Source organism: Rousettus aegyptiacus, unplaced genomic scaffold (genome assembly GCF_014176215.1).
Source record: "Rousettus aegyptiacus isolate mRouAeg1 unplaced genomic scaffold, mRouAeg1.p scaffold_m13_p_2, whole genome shotgun sequence".
NCBI lineage: Eukaryota > Metazoa > Chordata > Mammalia > Chiroptera > Pteropodidae > Rousettus > Rousettus aegyptiacus.
Genome location: NW_023416295.1, coordinates 129,489,932 through 129,506,326, shown reverse-complemented (window position 1 = coordinate 129,506,326; position 16,395 = coordinate 129,489,932). Strand labels below are relative to the sequence as shown.

Below are 16,395 nucleotides of genomic sequence, written 5' to 3'. Positions count from 1 at the left end.
TATATGTGGCATAAATGAATGAGTGAGTGATTACGTCTTCATCATCAGGAGTAGTGACATAGGATGGGAGAATTCATCCCACATGGTCTCACTTTTTTGGCCAAGACCTTTCCTCCCTAAAGGACTACCCATGTGGGTGTAAGATGCAGAGCCTGAGGTGTAATGAGAACTGCCCTGTAAAGATTCAGGGAGGTAAGAGGAGGCAAGCCTTGGCCAGCATCTAGGCCTGAGACAAGAGAGGTTAGAGGGCTCGGCCTCACCCTCAGGCAGAAAAGGCTCTATGGACAGGGTGAGTTTTGGAGTCGGGACAAGAATGGGTAAAACGACTAATAGAATGAGGAAAGAGTTGCTGTGTGGCCTTGGCAAGTGTGTGAGTCAGGGTTCTCCAGAGAAACAGAACCAATATATGTAGAAAAAGATTTATTATGAGGATTCGGCTCATGTGAGTATGGAGGCTGATAAGTCCCAAGATCTGCTGTCAGCATGCTGGAGACTCAGGATTGCTGATGATGTAGTTCCAGATGCCAGCAGCCTTGAGACCAGAAAGAGCAGATATTTCAGTTCGATTCTGAAAGGAGGAAAAAAATTAACATCCCAACTTGAAAGCAGTCATTTAGGAGGAGTTCCCCCTACACTTGAGAGAATCAGCCCTTTCGTTCTATTTAGGATGATTCCATGAGGCTCACCCTCATTAGGGAAGGCAATCTGCTTTACTCAGTCTACTGGGTTCAAATCTTAATCTCATCCAGAAACACCCTCACAGACACACCCAGAATAACATTTGACCAAATGTCTGGGCATTCTGTGGCATAGTCAAGTTGACATATAAAATTAGTCATTAAAGTAAGACACTACATATTCCTGAGCCTCAGCATCATTATGTGTAAATTGAGGGGGAATTGTATTTACCTTCAAAAGTAGTTGGCAAAATCAACACAACGGTGCACATGAAGTGATAGCATGGTACCTAGTAGGCTCAATGACTGGTAGTAGGGATGATGACGATGTCAGGATAGTGGCATTGAAGGGCTCTAAGCCAGAGTGTGTTAGGGGCTAGAGAGAGGTCAGTCACTACTCTCACTCACTGCAGTCTCCGGGAGTTAGGCTCTGATTCCTCTCTTGGGGATTTACCTCCCCCTTCTTTGGCTCTTCACAGACCTTCTCCTCTTAATATTTTATCCTGATTCCCTTCAGGTTAAGTCCAGGCTCCAGAAACAGTTTCTGGTCTGTAAAGTAGGCCACTTTCTCCTTCTCCAGGCTCTGGGAGTACTCTAAGGCTGCCAGAGGAGAAGTATCAGCACCTGAGACAGAGACGAACCAGACCAAGGCTACACAAGGGCAAAACTATGGGGAGGAAGGAGAGAGGGAACAGATAGGCAGGGAGGTCAACCAGAATTGGGGTTAGGGTAGGGGGTTTTGGAAGAACTGGGTAGGAGAAGGGAAGTCTAAAGGGCAGGTAGGTGACAGTTGTATGCTGGAGCCAGCTGGTACTGCTAATCTAGAGCCAATTGTACCTTCGATGATCAAAATATAACCGTTCATTCTTCTGGACTCTGCAGTCAGTGATGTCCTGTAGCTTGAAATCGGCCAGGGTAGAAAACTGGCAAACGCTACTATCAAGGCATCTCCCCACCAGAGGCAGGTGTTGGGGACGGTGTACTGGAGGGTAGTAGTGTGCGGGAGGGTCAGGATAGAGAAACCAGAGAACTTTTGTAGTGTTAAGGAATCCTGCATATGAACCCCAGACTCTGCAACTTACCTAGTGACCTTGGGTAAGTTACTTAGCCTTTCCCAGCATCAATTTCTTTATCTTTCTTGTGATATTAAATTAATCAACATATAAACCACTTAGAATCATGCCCTTTCCATTCCACTCAATAAGGTTATGTATTACTATTTTGGGAAAGTGTGTGTAAGAACTGTCACCAGACTGGTCAAAGTAGAGTACCAAGTTATGCTTCTCTATGAAGATAACTGAGTCCTCAAGGTTAAGCGCCTTTTTCTAGCACTTTTGTGGGTTCAGGAATCCTTTCTGTTATACACTAAAGTTTTGCCATCCACTCAGCGTCATGCAGCACATTGGCCTGGGCTCATCTCCAGGTCACCTCTCCACGTGGCATGCCCCTCTTCTAGGGAGATGGGTGACCTGCCCAGGCCTCTGAGTGTTGCATGTCTCCGCCCTAAGGGCGGGCTCGCCGTGGATGACTCCTCTCAGCCTAAGGAGGCAGCACAGAGCTCATAGGCCTCTCCTTGCCTCTCGTCTCTATGGCGGAAGTGAGTTGTTCCAGCCGAAACACAACAACATTCTCGGTGGTGGGAGTGAATGGACTCTTCCAAATGAGGGGGATCCTTCTCACCATCAAATTTTAAAATCCTAGAGATAATTACAAACAAGGTAGAACAAAAATTACAGAGCAGTCCTCAACTATATTTGTCCGCTCGCGTGAATGTAAAACGGTCTGGGCGGCTGCACTGGCGTCAAGGCTCGGACAGCCGTGCTTGACCCTGTCGGTCGCCGCTGGAGCAGGTGGAGCCGTCCTGTTCGGAGGGGCGGGGCGCGGGCTTCCGGGGCGGGTGTCACCGCCTACCGTGGTGGTCTGGCGCGCCACGGGCAGTGTGGCTACGTGACCCCGGCGTTCGGGGAGGTAGGGGACAGTTCTAACTGCCTGCCCCCTTGTCCTGGGCGAGCGCGGGCGCTCCCTGAGACGGCGGGAGGGAGGGAGTGCCTCGAATTTCCGAGGCGGGGCGCGGGGCGCCGCCCCCGAGACCTCTGCGGAGTCAGCGCCTCCCCTGGTCCCCAAACTAGAGGTTCTCGGGGAGTGGTGATGGGCAAAACGGGACCCAGGCTGGAAGTCTTTCCTGCGTCCCGCCCGAGTCTCTTGATGCCGAGCCGAATGCTTTCTGTTTTTGCTTTTAGTCCATCTCTTGCGCTCCATCGCCCGCGCGGAGGTTGGGGAGGCTCTGCGGAGATCGTACCTAGCTGTCAGGAGGAGCAGGAAGGGGATGATCAGAGTCTGAGTGACCCGCGTCGGCCTCTTCGCGAAAGGTGGGTATGAGGGTGCCCTGGCCTCCAGCCTGGCTCTGAGAAGGCATCTATCAGCCTCTGCCCCCGTGCTCTGCAGACCTGGGCCTTGGACGGTACCAAGGGACGAGACTTCCCAGGACCTGCTTTGGAGAACCTGCTCGCTGAAGGCGGGGGCAAGGGTGAGGAAACAAACAGACAAGCTTATCACAGACCAAAGGTGACTGCTTTGGGAAGGAAGCTGATTTCCTGGATGAATGGAGCCTAGAGTAGCGCTGAGAACGAGGGAAGAACCTGGGCTGGGGGCGAAAGTGAAGAGATGTATGGCCTGTCTGAAGGTTTGTGGGGGACATCAGAGGGGGAAATTATGTAAGAAAGGGGAGCTAGACCAGAGCTGGGAGTCCTAGATAGGAAACTGTTGGATGGAGTTAAACTAGAGGGCAGAAATGAACAAGAGAGCCCTGCTAATCCTTGATCTAAGAGTGCAGGAGAAACCAATCAGCAACCCTCGGAAAGACCTGGAATTCCTGGGTCAGGAAGGATTGAGCAGTACCTTTGTACTAGGTTCCAGGTACTGAGTTTCCAGTGATGAATAAGATACAGTCCCTGTCTTTAAGGAACTGTCTGCTTAGTGGGAGACACAGGACAGTATAAGACCTGTGAAAAGATGACTGCTAGTATAGGTGGACCCAGACCGATTGTCTAGTGAGAGGCAGAGCCAGCTTGATGTCTGGCTGCTGCCCGGTGTTTTCAGTGACGAATATCACTATTTAAGGGGATTAGAGACACACTGAAATAAACTTAGAAGAGAGCTGTCAGGGCCCAGAGGAGATAAGTGCTGTCGAGCTGGCATGTTTAACCTGTAGAAGGGGTCATGGGGTGATGGAAGAATTATCTCTAAATATCTGAAAGGGTTGTTTGTGGAAAAAGGATGATATTCTGTGTGGTTCCTGATATCAAAACTAAGACTAGTGGTTTGAAGACTAAGAGAGATTCCTTCAGTATTAGGAATAACTGCATAGAGCTGTCTTAAAGATGTAATGGTCTGCTGTGAGAGGGGAGGCTTGTAAGCTGAACACTGTCAGTGAGAAACTTGAATGTTTCCTCTCTGGGCTCATGTTCAGTTGCTTAACTAAATTCTAGTTCTCAAGTCTGGCCTTTTCTTCCCACTCCCTCCACCATTGCAGTCATGTAACTTTGCATAATCTCTCAGCAGGAACAATACAGTAATTATAGCAGCTAATGCTGAGTGTTTACTGCTTGCCAGGTACTGCTTTAAGTGCTTTAGAGATGTTAACTCATCCACTTCTGCATATAATCCTTTCAAGGTAGCTATTGTTAATGTCCCCTTTTTATAGATTTGGGAAACTGAGGTACATAGGAATTAAGCAGCTTGCCCAAGAGCACACAGTGAGCAATTGGCAGAGCTAGGGTTCCAACCCAGGCTGTCTGGCTTTGGTATCACTGTTCTTAACCATTATTCTATGCTTTACATGTGTTATTTAATCCTTACAACAGTCCAAATTTACAAGTAAGAAAACAGAGGTTTGGGAGAGCTGGACATGAAAATCCCCTCATTCTGTACTTCATTCCCCCCACGTCCATTGTGCTGCCTCTGTAACTGCCACTACTATAGTTGCCTCTAACTGGACTCCTTGCCCAGCCTTTCTGCCTTAAATTGGCAAGTTTTTACCTTGTAGTCTGTGGATGGCCCTGGAAGTATGTGAGATTTGGTGTGTATGTGCATGGTCAGTCAAGTTTTAAAGTCCAATCTTCTTAGCTTTCATTGAATTCTCAGAGCAGTTTGTGACCCCAAAATAGTGAAGAGCCGTTCTTTGCCAATCAGCCAGAGTTAACTTTCTGATACACAGATTTGATCTAGGCATAGTGATGCATTGACTTTTTACTGCCCTCAAGACGGAGTACAAATCCCTTAACCTGGTCATTTAAGGTCCCAGGAAATCAGATTCCATCCAGTCTTCCATTTCTTACTCTTGTCTTACAGCCTCGCTAGTATAGTAATGTTTATCTGCAATCCGAGCAGCTTCTCAAGAGCAGGGGTCATGCTAGTCTTTGAATGGTCAGTGCCTGACAGTTGTTGCACAGCAAGCATGTGCTGTAAGCCGCCCCAAGTACCATACTGGAATTTAAGCCTTGGGTGATGGTTTGGCCTGGTAACTTTGAGGCTCTCCCCCTTACTGATCCCCAAAGTCTAAGATTCTCTGATAGTTGTGTTCCTGAAATGCAGAGAAGGGGTATGGAGGCAGGGACTGGGCTGGGCCTAGAAGTAAGTGAGTAGGTCACATGTGGATGATTCAGAAGGTATCAGCATTCTGACCTGGCTCTCCTTGCAGGGCAGCTCCTGGGTGGGGTGAAGCGCCCCTGTCTTTTCTCCAGTCCCCCATCCTGGTGTGGGCCACTAGCTGCAGGATGAACTGTCGCTCAGAGGTCCTGGAGGTGTCGGTGGAGGGGCGGCAGGTGGAGGAGGCCATGCTGGCTGTGCTGCACACCGTGCTCCTGCACCGAAGCACGGGCAAGTTCCACTACAAGAAGGAGGGTACCTACTCCATCGGCACCGTGGGCACCCAGGATGTCGACTGCGATTTCATCGACTTCACCTATGTGCGCGTCTCCTCTGAGGAGCTGGACCGTGCACTGCGCAAGGTTGTTGGGGAATTCAAGGTAGGCCGTGGCACAGTCAGTGGCAAGTGGACCTCGAATGCCCCTCTACCCCAGCTTGCTGTTGACTATCTTACCTTTCCTGGGTGTATGTGTGGGTTCTTTCAGGGTCTAAGAAACAGGCATCTTCACAGTCCCTCATGGGGTGTGGAGGGCTTGTGTGTGGGGCATGGTGGTGGAGGAGAGGGAGCTCGTAAAACTACCAAGGAAGAAGGAGAGCAGGAAGCCTTCACCGAATTGGCAGTCAGGTCCCCTAGGCTCATCATTGCTCCTGTGGTCTTGACCTTCTCTCTGACCCTACAGCTCTCTCTACTGGCACCTTCTCTCTGCTTCCATTGTTTGCCTTTCCCATATGAAGCTGTCTGAGAGGGAGGGTTGCTAGGCTCAGGTCATTGTCATCCAAGTGGAGCATCCCTTTGGGCAATGTGGCACATGTTTGTATAGGCCTGCTAATTTTGGTCACCTCAGGAGTTGGGAATGGGGGTGTAATTTTTAATTTTGTCTTTATTCAGGGTTACAGTTTTTCAACAAGTGTGTGTTTTTAAATTTCAAAGTAACAAAGGGAATTTTATTTTAAAGATACCAACTCTAGGGTCAGAGGAGGAGGGTTGTCTCTCTGACTTCCATTTCTCAGATGTTTGTAGAGCCCCTGCGCTGTGCCAGACACTGTGTGGACACCCTCCCAGGCCACAGCTTTCCCTTCCCCAGTTCCTTTGAGCCCAGAAAGAGCAAGGTCATAAGAGTTTCCCAGTCCCCCGTCAGGGGAGGTAGCTGTACTCATGTAGAGCATAGTGGTTAAGAACACAGACTCTGGAGGCAAGCTCCCACTCCTCTGGGCCTCAGTTTCCTTGTATATGAAATTGGAATGATAATTGTACCCACCTTAAAGGTGTATGCACTGTGAAGAATAAATGAGTCAAATATGTCAAATGCTTGGAACAGCTTGGCACACAGGAAGCACTATAGATGTGTTAGCCGTTGTTACTATTGGCCAAGGTCATGTGACCTTAGTTTGTCCATGAAGGAGAGACTTTTTCCCTTATGAGTGGCTCAGGATTTGAGGGAATGACCTTTATTCTCTGGGTCGAATCTTCTCACTCAGATGCAAAGGTGTTGCAGGGTTCTGGCTGCCCCAGGAGGACTGTGGGGCCACCACACACCATGGGAGTGTGAGGGGGCATAGACAGAACTATTGGGCCAGGTGGTCCCATTCGCTTCTCAGAGAGAAGAGAGAGAAGCAGCCAGGTCTGGTTTGTCCTTCCCCTCCCTTCCCCCTTCTATTCCTTGGCTTCCTTCTTTCTAATCAAGGGTCTGAGGTTCATTGGGCTTTATACTCCTGCTCCCTCCCTTTTCTGTAGAGACTATGAGATTAGGTTGTTATTGAATGAATGAAATAGAAAGATTGCTTAATTGGCAGTGGAAAAGGCAAATAGGATTTGCCTGGGGAGAAGGAGATGTTGGAGAACATTTTGAAGGATGGGGGCCAAGGGAGTAGGGTTGTGGAAGGAGGAAGATTCCCTCATGTAAAGATGAAAAACAGGGATGTTGCAATCAGACAATCGAGTCAAACCCTGGTTCAGCCATTCACTGGCCTGTGACTTTTGGCAAGATAACTCTGAGTCTTATTTTGCCTCCATAAATTGGAGGTAATATTTCTACCTCCCAGAATTGTTGAGGAGTGAGTGGGATTGTGTGTATAATGTACCTGGCCCAGAATATGTGCTTAAAAAAACATCAGTTCTGAACAAAGCTGGAGGAATTGGGCTAGGAGACAGTTGTGTCACATCACCCAAATCCTTTTATCCTCTCTAAATCTTATTCCATGCCCTCTTTGAAGAAGTAATAGAGCTAGGAGAGCGTTATTCTCTGAGGCATAGGGAGCAGGCACTCACAGGGCAAGAACTCCTATCTTGGCCTACTCATCTGTTACCCCTTCTTCCTCAGGATGCACTGCGCAACTCTGGCGGTGATGGGCTGGGGCAGATGTCTTTGGAGTTCTACCAGAAGAAGAAGTCTCGCTGGCCTTTCTCAGATGAGTGCATCCCCTGGGAAGTGTGGACAGTCAAGGTGCATGTGGTAGCCCTGGCCACAGAGCAGGAGCGGCAGATCTGCCGGGAGAAAGTGGGTGAGAAACTCTGCGAGAAGATCATCAACATTGTGGAGGTGATGAACCGGCATGAGTACCTGCCCAAGATGCCCACTCAGTCAGAGGTGGACAACGTGTTTGACACAGGCTTGCGGGACGTGCAGCCCTACCTCTACAAAATTTCCTTCCAAATCACTGATGCCCTGGGAACCTCAGTCACCACCACCATGCGGAGGCTCATCAAAGATACCTTGGCCCTCTAGGCCTTGCTGGAGCCTTGGGTGCTCCTTGATGGCTTGCAGACCTTGGCTTCTGGGGATTGTACTGTTAGGCTCTTGAGGCTCTGGAACCTGCCCTGGGTCCTTGATGGACTTGGAAGGGCCAGCCCCTGGCTTCCTTGGTTTGTGGTTGCCAGTCTCTGGTCATCCTTGTAACCTTAACTGATGGTCAAGTCCGACTTACACTGTCTCACCACACCCCTGGTGGGGTCCCTCTTCCTTCTCCATTGTACAGAAGTGCCATCACTAGGATGGCGAATAAAGTTGAGACTGCGAGTTTAGGTTGAACCATCTCTCCCTTGCTTTGTGTTCTGCCCTGAAACATGAACACTTTCTGGCAGACCTGTGAGGACACAGGTGTGTGTTGAGGGCATCATTCCAAGGTGAGGGGAGTGGGTAGATGGTATTAAAGATAAATTAAAGCTGACCAATTTGTACTTTGTTGGACATTCACATAAGCTGGTGTTACCTACGCAAGTGTGACCATGCTCAGTCCCTTGAATGACGACACAAGTCAGGATCTGTTGCTTTTAGATATGACCGTGTTATTTCTCCTTTCTTCCTAAGGAAGCTGTAACATACCTTCATATTATGTGGTCTTGCTTTATGATGGCCCTGAAGAATGTCTTCTCTGTCTTCCTAGAGCACACACGGGCCCCCATGTGCACCAGAAAGCTCATTTGATAGGGGGTTTCTGTCTCTGGGGAGTGACAGGCCAGCTTGAGATTGGTATCTGGTGACACTTCTTCCAGGTTGGGCTCCTTTCTGGTTGTTAGGACTTTGCTTCGGCAACTCAAACTCATTTCTACACAAGCATACTCAAAATCTGAACTCCACTGTGCACTTTTAATTGATTTATTCCATATTTTACAATACTTTTTTATTATATCCTGAGTCAGTTTTAAAAGAATAAATGAACCTATGTTTAGGGAGGGGTGCTAGTGGAGAAATGGTTGGGATGGGGAGGGGTCTTGCCCATGGTCTTGGAGCAGGTAGGTAGCCAGGATGACCAGGAATTGTTTGCATATTCTCATTCCAAGCCGCCTTTGGCCACATGATATTTCATGACAGGTTTTATGATGTCCTACCTTTGCTTTCTGGGGAATTGGAGAACTCAGGAGGTTCTCAGGGGTTTGGAGATGGGGAAGGCCTATTCCCAGCAAGTTCTTGATGGTGAGCGACCCTTACCTGACTTACTGTGGTCTGGGGGACCTTTTCCTCCTAGCTGGCCATCAGCTAATCCCTTCTGAGGGATCGGCTAATACAGGTGTTTGCTAGCAGTGATTTTGTTTTAAAGAGAGCTCAAAGATGCCACAAGGAGTTTTCAGGAGACCTGGGCAGAAGGGTCTTCCCTTCATGCCAGCTTCACTTGACTTTCTCCTTTTCTCCACTTTCCCACCTTGGCATGGGACATCCAGCTCCCTTTGGTGGACAGGACAGTAACATCTCCATTCCTTTTGGCATTGTGATTTTCCAGAGGTAGTGGACTGAGTTAAGGTCAGGACTGGAGCCCTGGTGACTCAACTATGTGCTTTTCCATTGGTCCAACTTTCCTTGAGCTCTGGGGCCTGAGCGAAGGGATGGGGATAGGCCTTGAAGTCTCTCTGCTCTCCCTCTCTCCCTGCCATGGGGCCAAGGAGGCTCCCAAAGGGGATGATGGATGAGGAAGGATATTCATCAGGAGGCTGTTTTTTGTCACCTATTCCAGTAGACACCTGGGCTACCTAGCAGTACTGAGCTTTGGCCCAAGGGCAGAAAGCCCAGGAATAGGGATGGCCCTTGCTTGTCCTGTGTTCTGTTCAGTGAGGGCAGCACCCCAACTAGCACCTAGGGTAGGGTTTGGAAAACCTTTTCAGGATTCTAAGGGAGGTGATATCTCTTGACGTCCTTTACCAAGGAGGAGGGAAGCCTCTGGGACAGGATTCCTGAGTTTGACTGGTTAGGTGCATGGGCTGGGTTCTCATGTGTGGGCCTTTGGGACAAGAGGATATACTCCCCCGGCCTGGAAGTCTGGGCCATAGTGCACACTGGAGGAGTCCTTTTGTCTAGGAAAGGCCTGAGTACTCAGCGCAAGAGGTGGGGGCTAAGGCGCCTGGGATCCTCCCCTTAGGTCCCTCCCCAACGCAGTCGTGCCCGCCCACCAGCGCGCCAGCAGGAGCTCCAGCACATCTGTCGGTCCCCACACATTTGGGCATATCTGGTTAGCCGACCCCTGTACCATGAACGGCTCTCAGGCGAGCCCTGGGGCCAGAGCCTCCTGGCTGAGCTCCTGCTGCAACCAATCTGGGGCGCAGCCGGAGCCCTCTGAGGGGCCGCGCGCCGTACAGGCGGTGGTGCTGGGCGTGCTGTCGCTCCTTGTACTCTGTGGGGTCCTGTTCTTGGGTGGCAGCCTTCTCCTCCGCGCCCAGGGCCTCACCGCGCTGCCGGCCCGTGAGCGCCGTGCGTCCCGTGAGGCTGAACCCAGCGGCGCCAGCAGCGACAACGACAACGACTCCTAAGCGCCTGGCTACACTTGAGGGCCGCGGCGTCCAGGTGGCCCTCAGACTCGGCGCCCAACTGCAAGGTGGCAGCCCGGGATTCTCTTGCAGCCAGAAATATGTCGACAGCTGCCTGCTGTGGAGCGAAGGCTCGGGTCCCTTGACGGAGACTGAGGCCGGTGGGCCGCACAGGTGCGATAGGGGGAGGAGGAGGGGCAGGCAGTGGTCACCTCTGTGCTGAAGGGCGCAACCGGAGAAGCAGCTCTTCAGCGCCTCCGGCTCTCGGCTCTCGGCTCTGGAACTCCCGGAGTGGGGCCTGCAGCTGCCCCAGGTGTGCCGGCATCTGAGGGAAGACACTGCCCTTCCCTTCCCCAATTGACTCTCCTCCAGTGGCCACCTCTCCCCTCAAGTTTTTTTTTTTTTTTTTTCCTGGAACAGATGCCACTGTGTAACTGTGGGAGCGGGGGAGGTAGGGCGGATGACGAGGAGTCTGGAGGAGCCACAGTGACTTTGAGCTTTTCTTCTCTGCACCCATGCCAGCCCTTATTTTGCTTCAGCCCTACCTGGTACTAAGGGCCAACTCCATGGTGCTCCAGCTCTGCCCATTCGATTGGGAGGCGGAGGAGAGGCATTGTGACAGAAACTCACAACTTGGCCTTTGGTTTCTTCAGCCTCCCCTCCACTTCTTGAAGCCTGCCTCTGGAGGGGTTTGAGTAAGATTCCCCACCGTGACCTTCCTCTGGAGGCAGGGATGGAAGCGTAGGTCCTGTTTTAGGACAGAGCCAGGGGCCTGGATGACTCTGGGGCATAGGGAGGTGTGCTGGGGCCCTCTCCCTTAGTCCCTGCTAAGGTTAGGGGTGTGCAGTGGTGGCCTGGAGCAAGGAGCTTTGTGGTTACTAACAGCTGGGGGGCCTCAGGAACACATTTTCCAGGAAGCTGGGGCTGAAGATTCCCAGCTGTGGGGGCTCCATCTGGCTCTCCTGCCTCTATCTCTCCAAGGACAGGAGCCATCTGGAGGAACCCGCCTGGGTGGCCTAAAGACAAGGTGATTCCAGGCCAAGGCCACGGCCACGGTTGCTTTGGGCAGAGTCACAGGGGTTGGGCAGGGAAGACTTCACTGTCCCTCTCCTCTGTTCAGTGTTGTACCTAGGGGCTCCTGGCAGGGTTCTGCGGGCAGGGCTGTCTATCGTGGGTACCTCTGACCTCTCTTGCCCTCCCTTCCCCAACTCTAGAGCCCCTCCCCTGCTCGCCAAGGACAGAGACAGGGTCCCAGCTTCCCTCTGAGAAGGGATCAGTATATGTGAGGAGGGACTGGTAAGAAAAAGGCAGCAGTGTGGGTAGGGTGCTGCTAAGCAGCTGTGAAGCTGACACGTGTTATCCCTGCACGGAAGAGCCCAGGATTTTTTGCTAATCCTGTCAGTGTGCCGCTCTGGCCTTTCTGAGCTGTAGATGTCTCACCTTAGGACACCATCCTCACCCCCTTGGAGAGAGGGCCGGCTGGGGCAGTCAGGGATGTGTGTGTGTGTGTGTGTGTGCGCGCGCACGCTCGTGCACACTCCTGGCACATGGGCAGCAGCGTATGCCCTCAGGACATGCACACCTTCTTTGCTATGTCCTGGGGAGGGGGAGATTTGTCTACCCTGGATGAAGCCTGATACCTTCTGCTGGTTTTGCCTTTCCTCTGTGTGCTCTCCGCTGCTTCCCCACTGGGATGGAGGAGGTCTCCATGTTCACTGTGAACCCTTCGTTTTACAAATGTAGAAGCACAGAAAGAAGAAGTGACACGCCCAAGTGAGTGACAGCTGGAGCTGGACCCTGGGACTCCTGATTCTGAGCTCAGGGTTGGAGGCGGCGTCTAAGCGAGAAGTCCCTCACTGAGTTATCCCTCTTGCTCTGTCCTCCTTTGCCCCACCCACCCCAATTTTTCACTATGCTTTGAGATACCGATGCAAAACATGGCCTCTCCTCCACTCCCACACCCCCTCAAAGAAACTGAGACCCCAAACTCCCATGTTATTTACCTCTTTCTTGTTCCTACTTTCCCAGTGGCCTTGTTAGATTCCTTCTTGCTACTGGAGACAGTCTTCCAGATGCTGTGGTAGCTCCCCGGCCAGCTGGATTCAGCTTTCCTAGCCTGAACCTGAGGGTGGGTTTGGGCTAGAGGGTCAGCTAGACTATACGGTTATGAAAAAATTCCAGTGGTCAGAGCAGGAGTATCAGAGGTAAAAGTAATGATGTTGGATTAGTCTTTGGGTTCAAGTGTGGGTGGTTTTAGGGGCATAGAGAGATTTGGTAGAGGGAAGGGTATGCCCTAGCATCACTGTGTCTGCTGACAACCAGTCAGGGCTGAGGCGGAGGATGAGAGGAGGTAGGCAAAGGTTTTTTTTTTTCACCTAACTTCTTGCCTTCGCTGTCCCTTTAGCTCAGGGCTTGGAGGGCTGGGGTGCGTCATGAGCTGGGGACCTCAGTGTTCTTGGGGAAAGATACCGAGATGTTTGCTATGGAACTCTGACCCTAGTCAAGGCTGTCAGACTGCATGGGAAGGAAAAGAATTTAAAAAATTGGGAAATGGGTGCTGCTGTCACCGCATCTCTCAGGCTCCAGCTGGGAGTGAGAGGCGGGGGAATGGGTGCAGATCTGAGTGCCGTGGAGTGAGGCTGGGCATCTGGATCCCTGGCAAGCTCTGTCAGCCTTCATTACCCTAGGCAGAAAGGCTGGGCCGACAGGTGGATGCAGATCTTGCCTATACTTTAGCCCCTGAGTTTCACCCTGAGCTGGAAGAGGTTGTTGGGGTTTATCCAGTTCATTCTTTGGCTTCCACAAAGTGGCAACTTCCTTCCAGCAAAGATGGGGGGTGGCTGTCTCTTACAGATTCCTGTGCCTTGCGTGGCCTGACCTCCAGAGAGCACTCCCTCCAGAGAGCACTCCCTCCAGCGTGCACTCCCTCCAGAGAGCACTCACTAAAACCTGGAACTCTGCTGTTTGAGTGATGTGCAGCACAGAGAGACCGACTGGGAAAAACCTGGATTGTAGCGAGACCTCCACTGGAGATCCTTGTATTCAGCTGCTGCCTCTGATGGGCTCCACTCAACCTTTTGAAGTATGCGTGGATGTGGAACTGCGAGGTTATGCTTCAGGAATGAAAGCCCCATGGTGCCTGCTGCAGGCCCTGAGCACTGAAGTGGCTACACACCCTGAATGCTCCGTGCAGCACTCTGGCCATGTCCCCTGCCCGCTGGGCCTCTGAGCATGTCCTGTCTCTGGGAGGCCATGGTCTGACAGACCAGTGACCTGTCCCTGATGAGGGTGGTGGGATTTGGAGTTTTCGGGTACCCCAGCAATGCCCCATCACTTCCTGTAGCTTGTTATTAAATATGCTGGTAATGCGGGTTTGCGGTATATAGTCTATATTTCCAGCTCCTGACTCTTGGCATTAGTGGTACCCCTCCCCACTCCACTTTGAACTGTTTCTGGCAGATACTGAAATGCAGCCCAAACCAGGGCCTTCTCCCCAGGTCTCTCCTCAGTAGTTGTGGCTATTCCCTTTCCATTCTCAGTTCCAAATCTTTCTAAGGGTAGTGGGAGGTGAGGCAAACCGGTGACTCTCACCTAGCACTCCACTGCCCCCCTGTGGTGAGTGTGGGCAAGAACCCCACTTCATTCAACCCCGTAAACTGGGGTCTGACGAGACTCCAGCCCTAGCAAGTGCCTTGATATCCCAGTGGATTTTGTGAGTGTGCTCACTGAATTCTAGATTGTAAACCTTCCTGAACCTCAGTCTCTTCGTTTATAAAATGGAGGCAACAATGTTGTCGTGATACAAAATATGGTCGTGAGGATCATATTACAGGAATAACGTGCCTGTCAGTAGATAAAAGGCTTTCTACACTGCAATTATCGTATAACTTGGTTATTATTTTCCCTGAACCTGACCATCCCCAGAGAACATGTGAAGAGTCACACCACCCTGTTTTTGGGACCGCTTCATTTATTCATCTTTTCCTTCAGTATTTGAGTGATGGCTCTGTACCAGGCATGGCGACTGGGGACGAGGGGATGGATGGGTTGGATCCCCTGCTGCAGTTAACGCAGATGATAATAAGTGCCCAGTGTTGACAGATCCAAGAGCACAGAGTGACTGGCTCATAGAGGTGGTGGCAGACTGAATGGGTGTTCACGAGGTGAGAAGGGGAGGAAGAGCATTCTGGGTAGAGGTGCAGAGGGGCGCGGGCCAGGAGTGCCCGGGAGCAGGGTAGTTAGAGCTGCGTGGGGAGGGAGGTGATACCAAGGTGGTGGCAGCCCTGCACAACAGTGGGACTCACCCAGGGCGCATCAAGGTGTCTGGAGGGTTTCAAGCCTGAAAGTGATGTGGTAAGATCTAGATCTTAGGGAGTTGGGGTTAAGTTTGTGGGTGGGGAGCAGACTGGAGGTAGAGACAGCAAGGAATCTGTGGTCAAAAACTGGCCAAAATGATGGTAGCCTGGACTAGGGTGCAAAGGAAGATCCAAGTGATATTTGGGACTCAGGCTTTGGTCGCTAGCTGGATGTGAGGGGTGAGGGAGGGGGAGAAGGATACCCTGGTTCCTGGTCTGAACAACCGGGGTGATAGTGATGCTTGCCACCCACCAAGGTCATGTTATCAGTTAGGACTTTATGAATTTGCAGGAAACCCAAATGATATTTGGCTTGAGTGGAAGGGAATTTGTTAGTTCACATAGCTGAGAAGCCAAGGGGTAGCCCTGGCCTCAGGCCCACCCCACCATGAGTCAGGTCTCTAACGATGGGAGCAGGGCCTTGCTCCCTTTCGTGGCCTGGTCTGCTCACCTCAGTCAGCCTCTGGTGGGCCGTCTTGTGGTCAGAGCAAGGATTTGGAATCACACTGTCAAATCTGAATGCTGGCACCATATTTACTAGCTGTGTGACCTGAGCAATGTGGTCATCCCTCTGTGGCTTCATTCCTTCCTCTTCAGAGTGGGAAGGAAGCAGGGCCTAGCTAGGACATTTTTTTCTTAGGATGAAATGAGAGTCACACATGTAAAGTGTTTGTGTTATTAGTCTCAGCCTCCACGTGAGGCAAGGTGTGGACTTTATGGCCTCTTGAGTTCAAATCCATTGGGAAAGAGGGGGCTATCCCCTAGGTTACTTAGGTCAAACTCTGGGATCAGCTGTGATGGGGCCTGTTTGACTCTGTGCTAACCCTGAAGTACTGAACTATAAGTATGGAATGTTCTAGGCCTTGGTCACTGCTCTACTTGGGGATGGAGCTAGGGTATAATAAGATACCCCAAGCCACAGGGCCCAAAGGAGGAAGCTGTCTTCTCATCGAATATAGGCCTGTTGCAGTACTGGGGTGAACAGATGCTGAGTGGCCATAAACCAACCTGGCTGCTGCAGTTGGGGTCTTTAGGGGGAAGCTGATGAGTCCAGTTCTGGTGTGTTGAGTTCGAGGTAATTCAGAGGCATCCAAGAGGGTTATCAGGTGGACAATTACGTGGGGCCGAGGTTCAGCAGAGAGAGTTCTGGGCCATGATGTTGCTAGAGACAAAAAATAAGAGCTGTGGGAACTGATCAGGTTGGGGTGGGGCAGGAGGAGACTGAGCATGTCGCCCTGGCGGGTCACCACTTACAGGCAGTGCAGAAGAAGAGCTGGCAGGAAGTGGAGGAGGAGCACCAGGGAGGTGGAAGGAAGTGGGAGTCAGGGAAGGAAGGATTTCAGGACTGACGGGCTAGCTAGGAGTATCCGTGCCCTCAGCAGTTCTGGGCGAAGGGCCCTGATGCCCAAGTCCCAGGAGAGATGGGTAAGAGTAGGAGGCCTCTTGCTGGACCCCACAGTCCACCTGAGTTACCGCTGCC

At 51.4% G+C, this 16,395-nt stretch overlaps 2 protein-coding genes across 4 annotated transcripts; both read left to right on the top strand.

The window, feature by feature from the left end:
* Positions 1-2,558: 2,558 nt before the first annotated feature.
* ATG101 (autophagy related 101) lies at positions 2,559-8,492 on the top strand. Of its 3 annotated transcripts, none has more exons than XM_016142664.2 (4): positions 2,559-2,645; positions 2,918-3,046; positions 5,382-5,704; positions 7,646-8,492. In XM_016142664.2, exons 3-4 carry the CDS (start codon positions 5,453-5,455, stop codon positions 8,048-8,050), a joined length of 657 nt encoding a protein of 218 aa, XP_015998150.1. In that variant the 5' UTR covers positions 2,559-2,645; positions 2,918-3,046; positions 5,382-5,452; the 3' UTR covers positions 8,051-8,492. The 3 variants fall into 3 exon arrangements, with proteins under 3 accessions (XP_015998150.1, XP_015998148.1, XP_015998147.1); XM_016142662.2 differs by having other exon boundaries at positions 5,377-5,704; XM_016142661.2 differs by lacking the exon at positions 2,559-2,645 and having other exon boundaries at positions 2,731-3,046; positions 5,377-5,704.
* Positions 8,493-8,599: 107 nt separating this feature from the next.
* On the top strand, positions 8,600-14,920 carry SMIM41 (small integral membrane protein 41). Its single transcript, XM_036237153.1, has 2 exons — positions 8,600-10,734; positions 13,414-14,920. The coding sequence occupies exon 1, from the start codon at positions 10,285-10,287 to the stop codon at positions 10,561-10,563; it is 279 nt and encodes a 92-aa protein (XP_036093046.1). The 5' UTR covers positions 8,600-10,284; the 3' UTR covers positions 10,564-10,734; positions 13,414-14,920.
* The last annotated feature ends 1,475 nt before the right edge of the window (positions 14,921-16,395 follow it).

Coding starts and splice junctions, on each gene's coding strand:
- ATG101 (XM_016142661.2), top strand. CDS start 2,826: ATGGGCAAAACGGGACCCAGGCTGGAAGTCTTTCCTGCGTCCCGCCCG. Junction 3,047..5,376: donor CGTCGGCCTCTTCGCGAAAG/GTGGGTATGAGG, acceptor CTCTCCTTGCAG/GGCAGCTCCTGGGTGGGGTG. Junction 5,705..7,645: donor AGGTTGTTGGGGAATTCAAG/GTAGGCCGTGGC, acceptor CTTCTTCCTCAG/GATGCACTGCGCAACTCTGG.
- SMIM41 (XM_036237153.1), top strand. CDS start 10,285: ATGAACGGCTCTCAGGCGAGCCCTGGGGCCAGAGCCTCCTGGCTGAGC.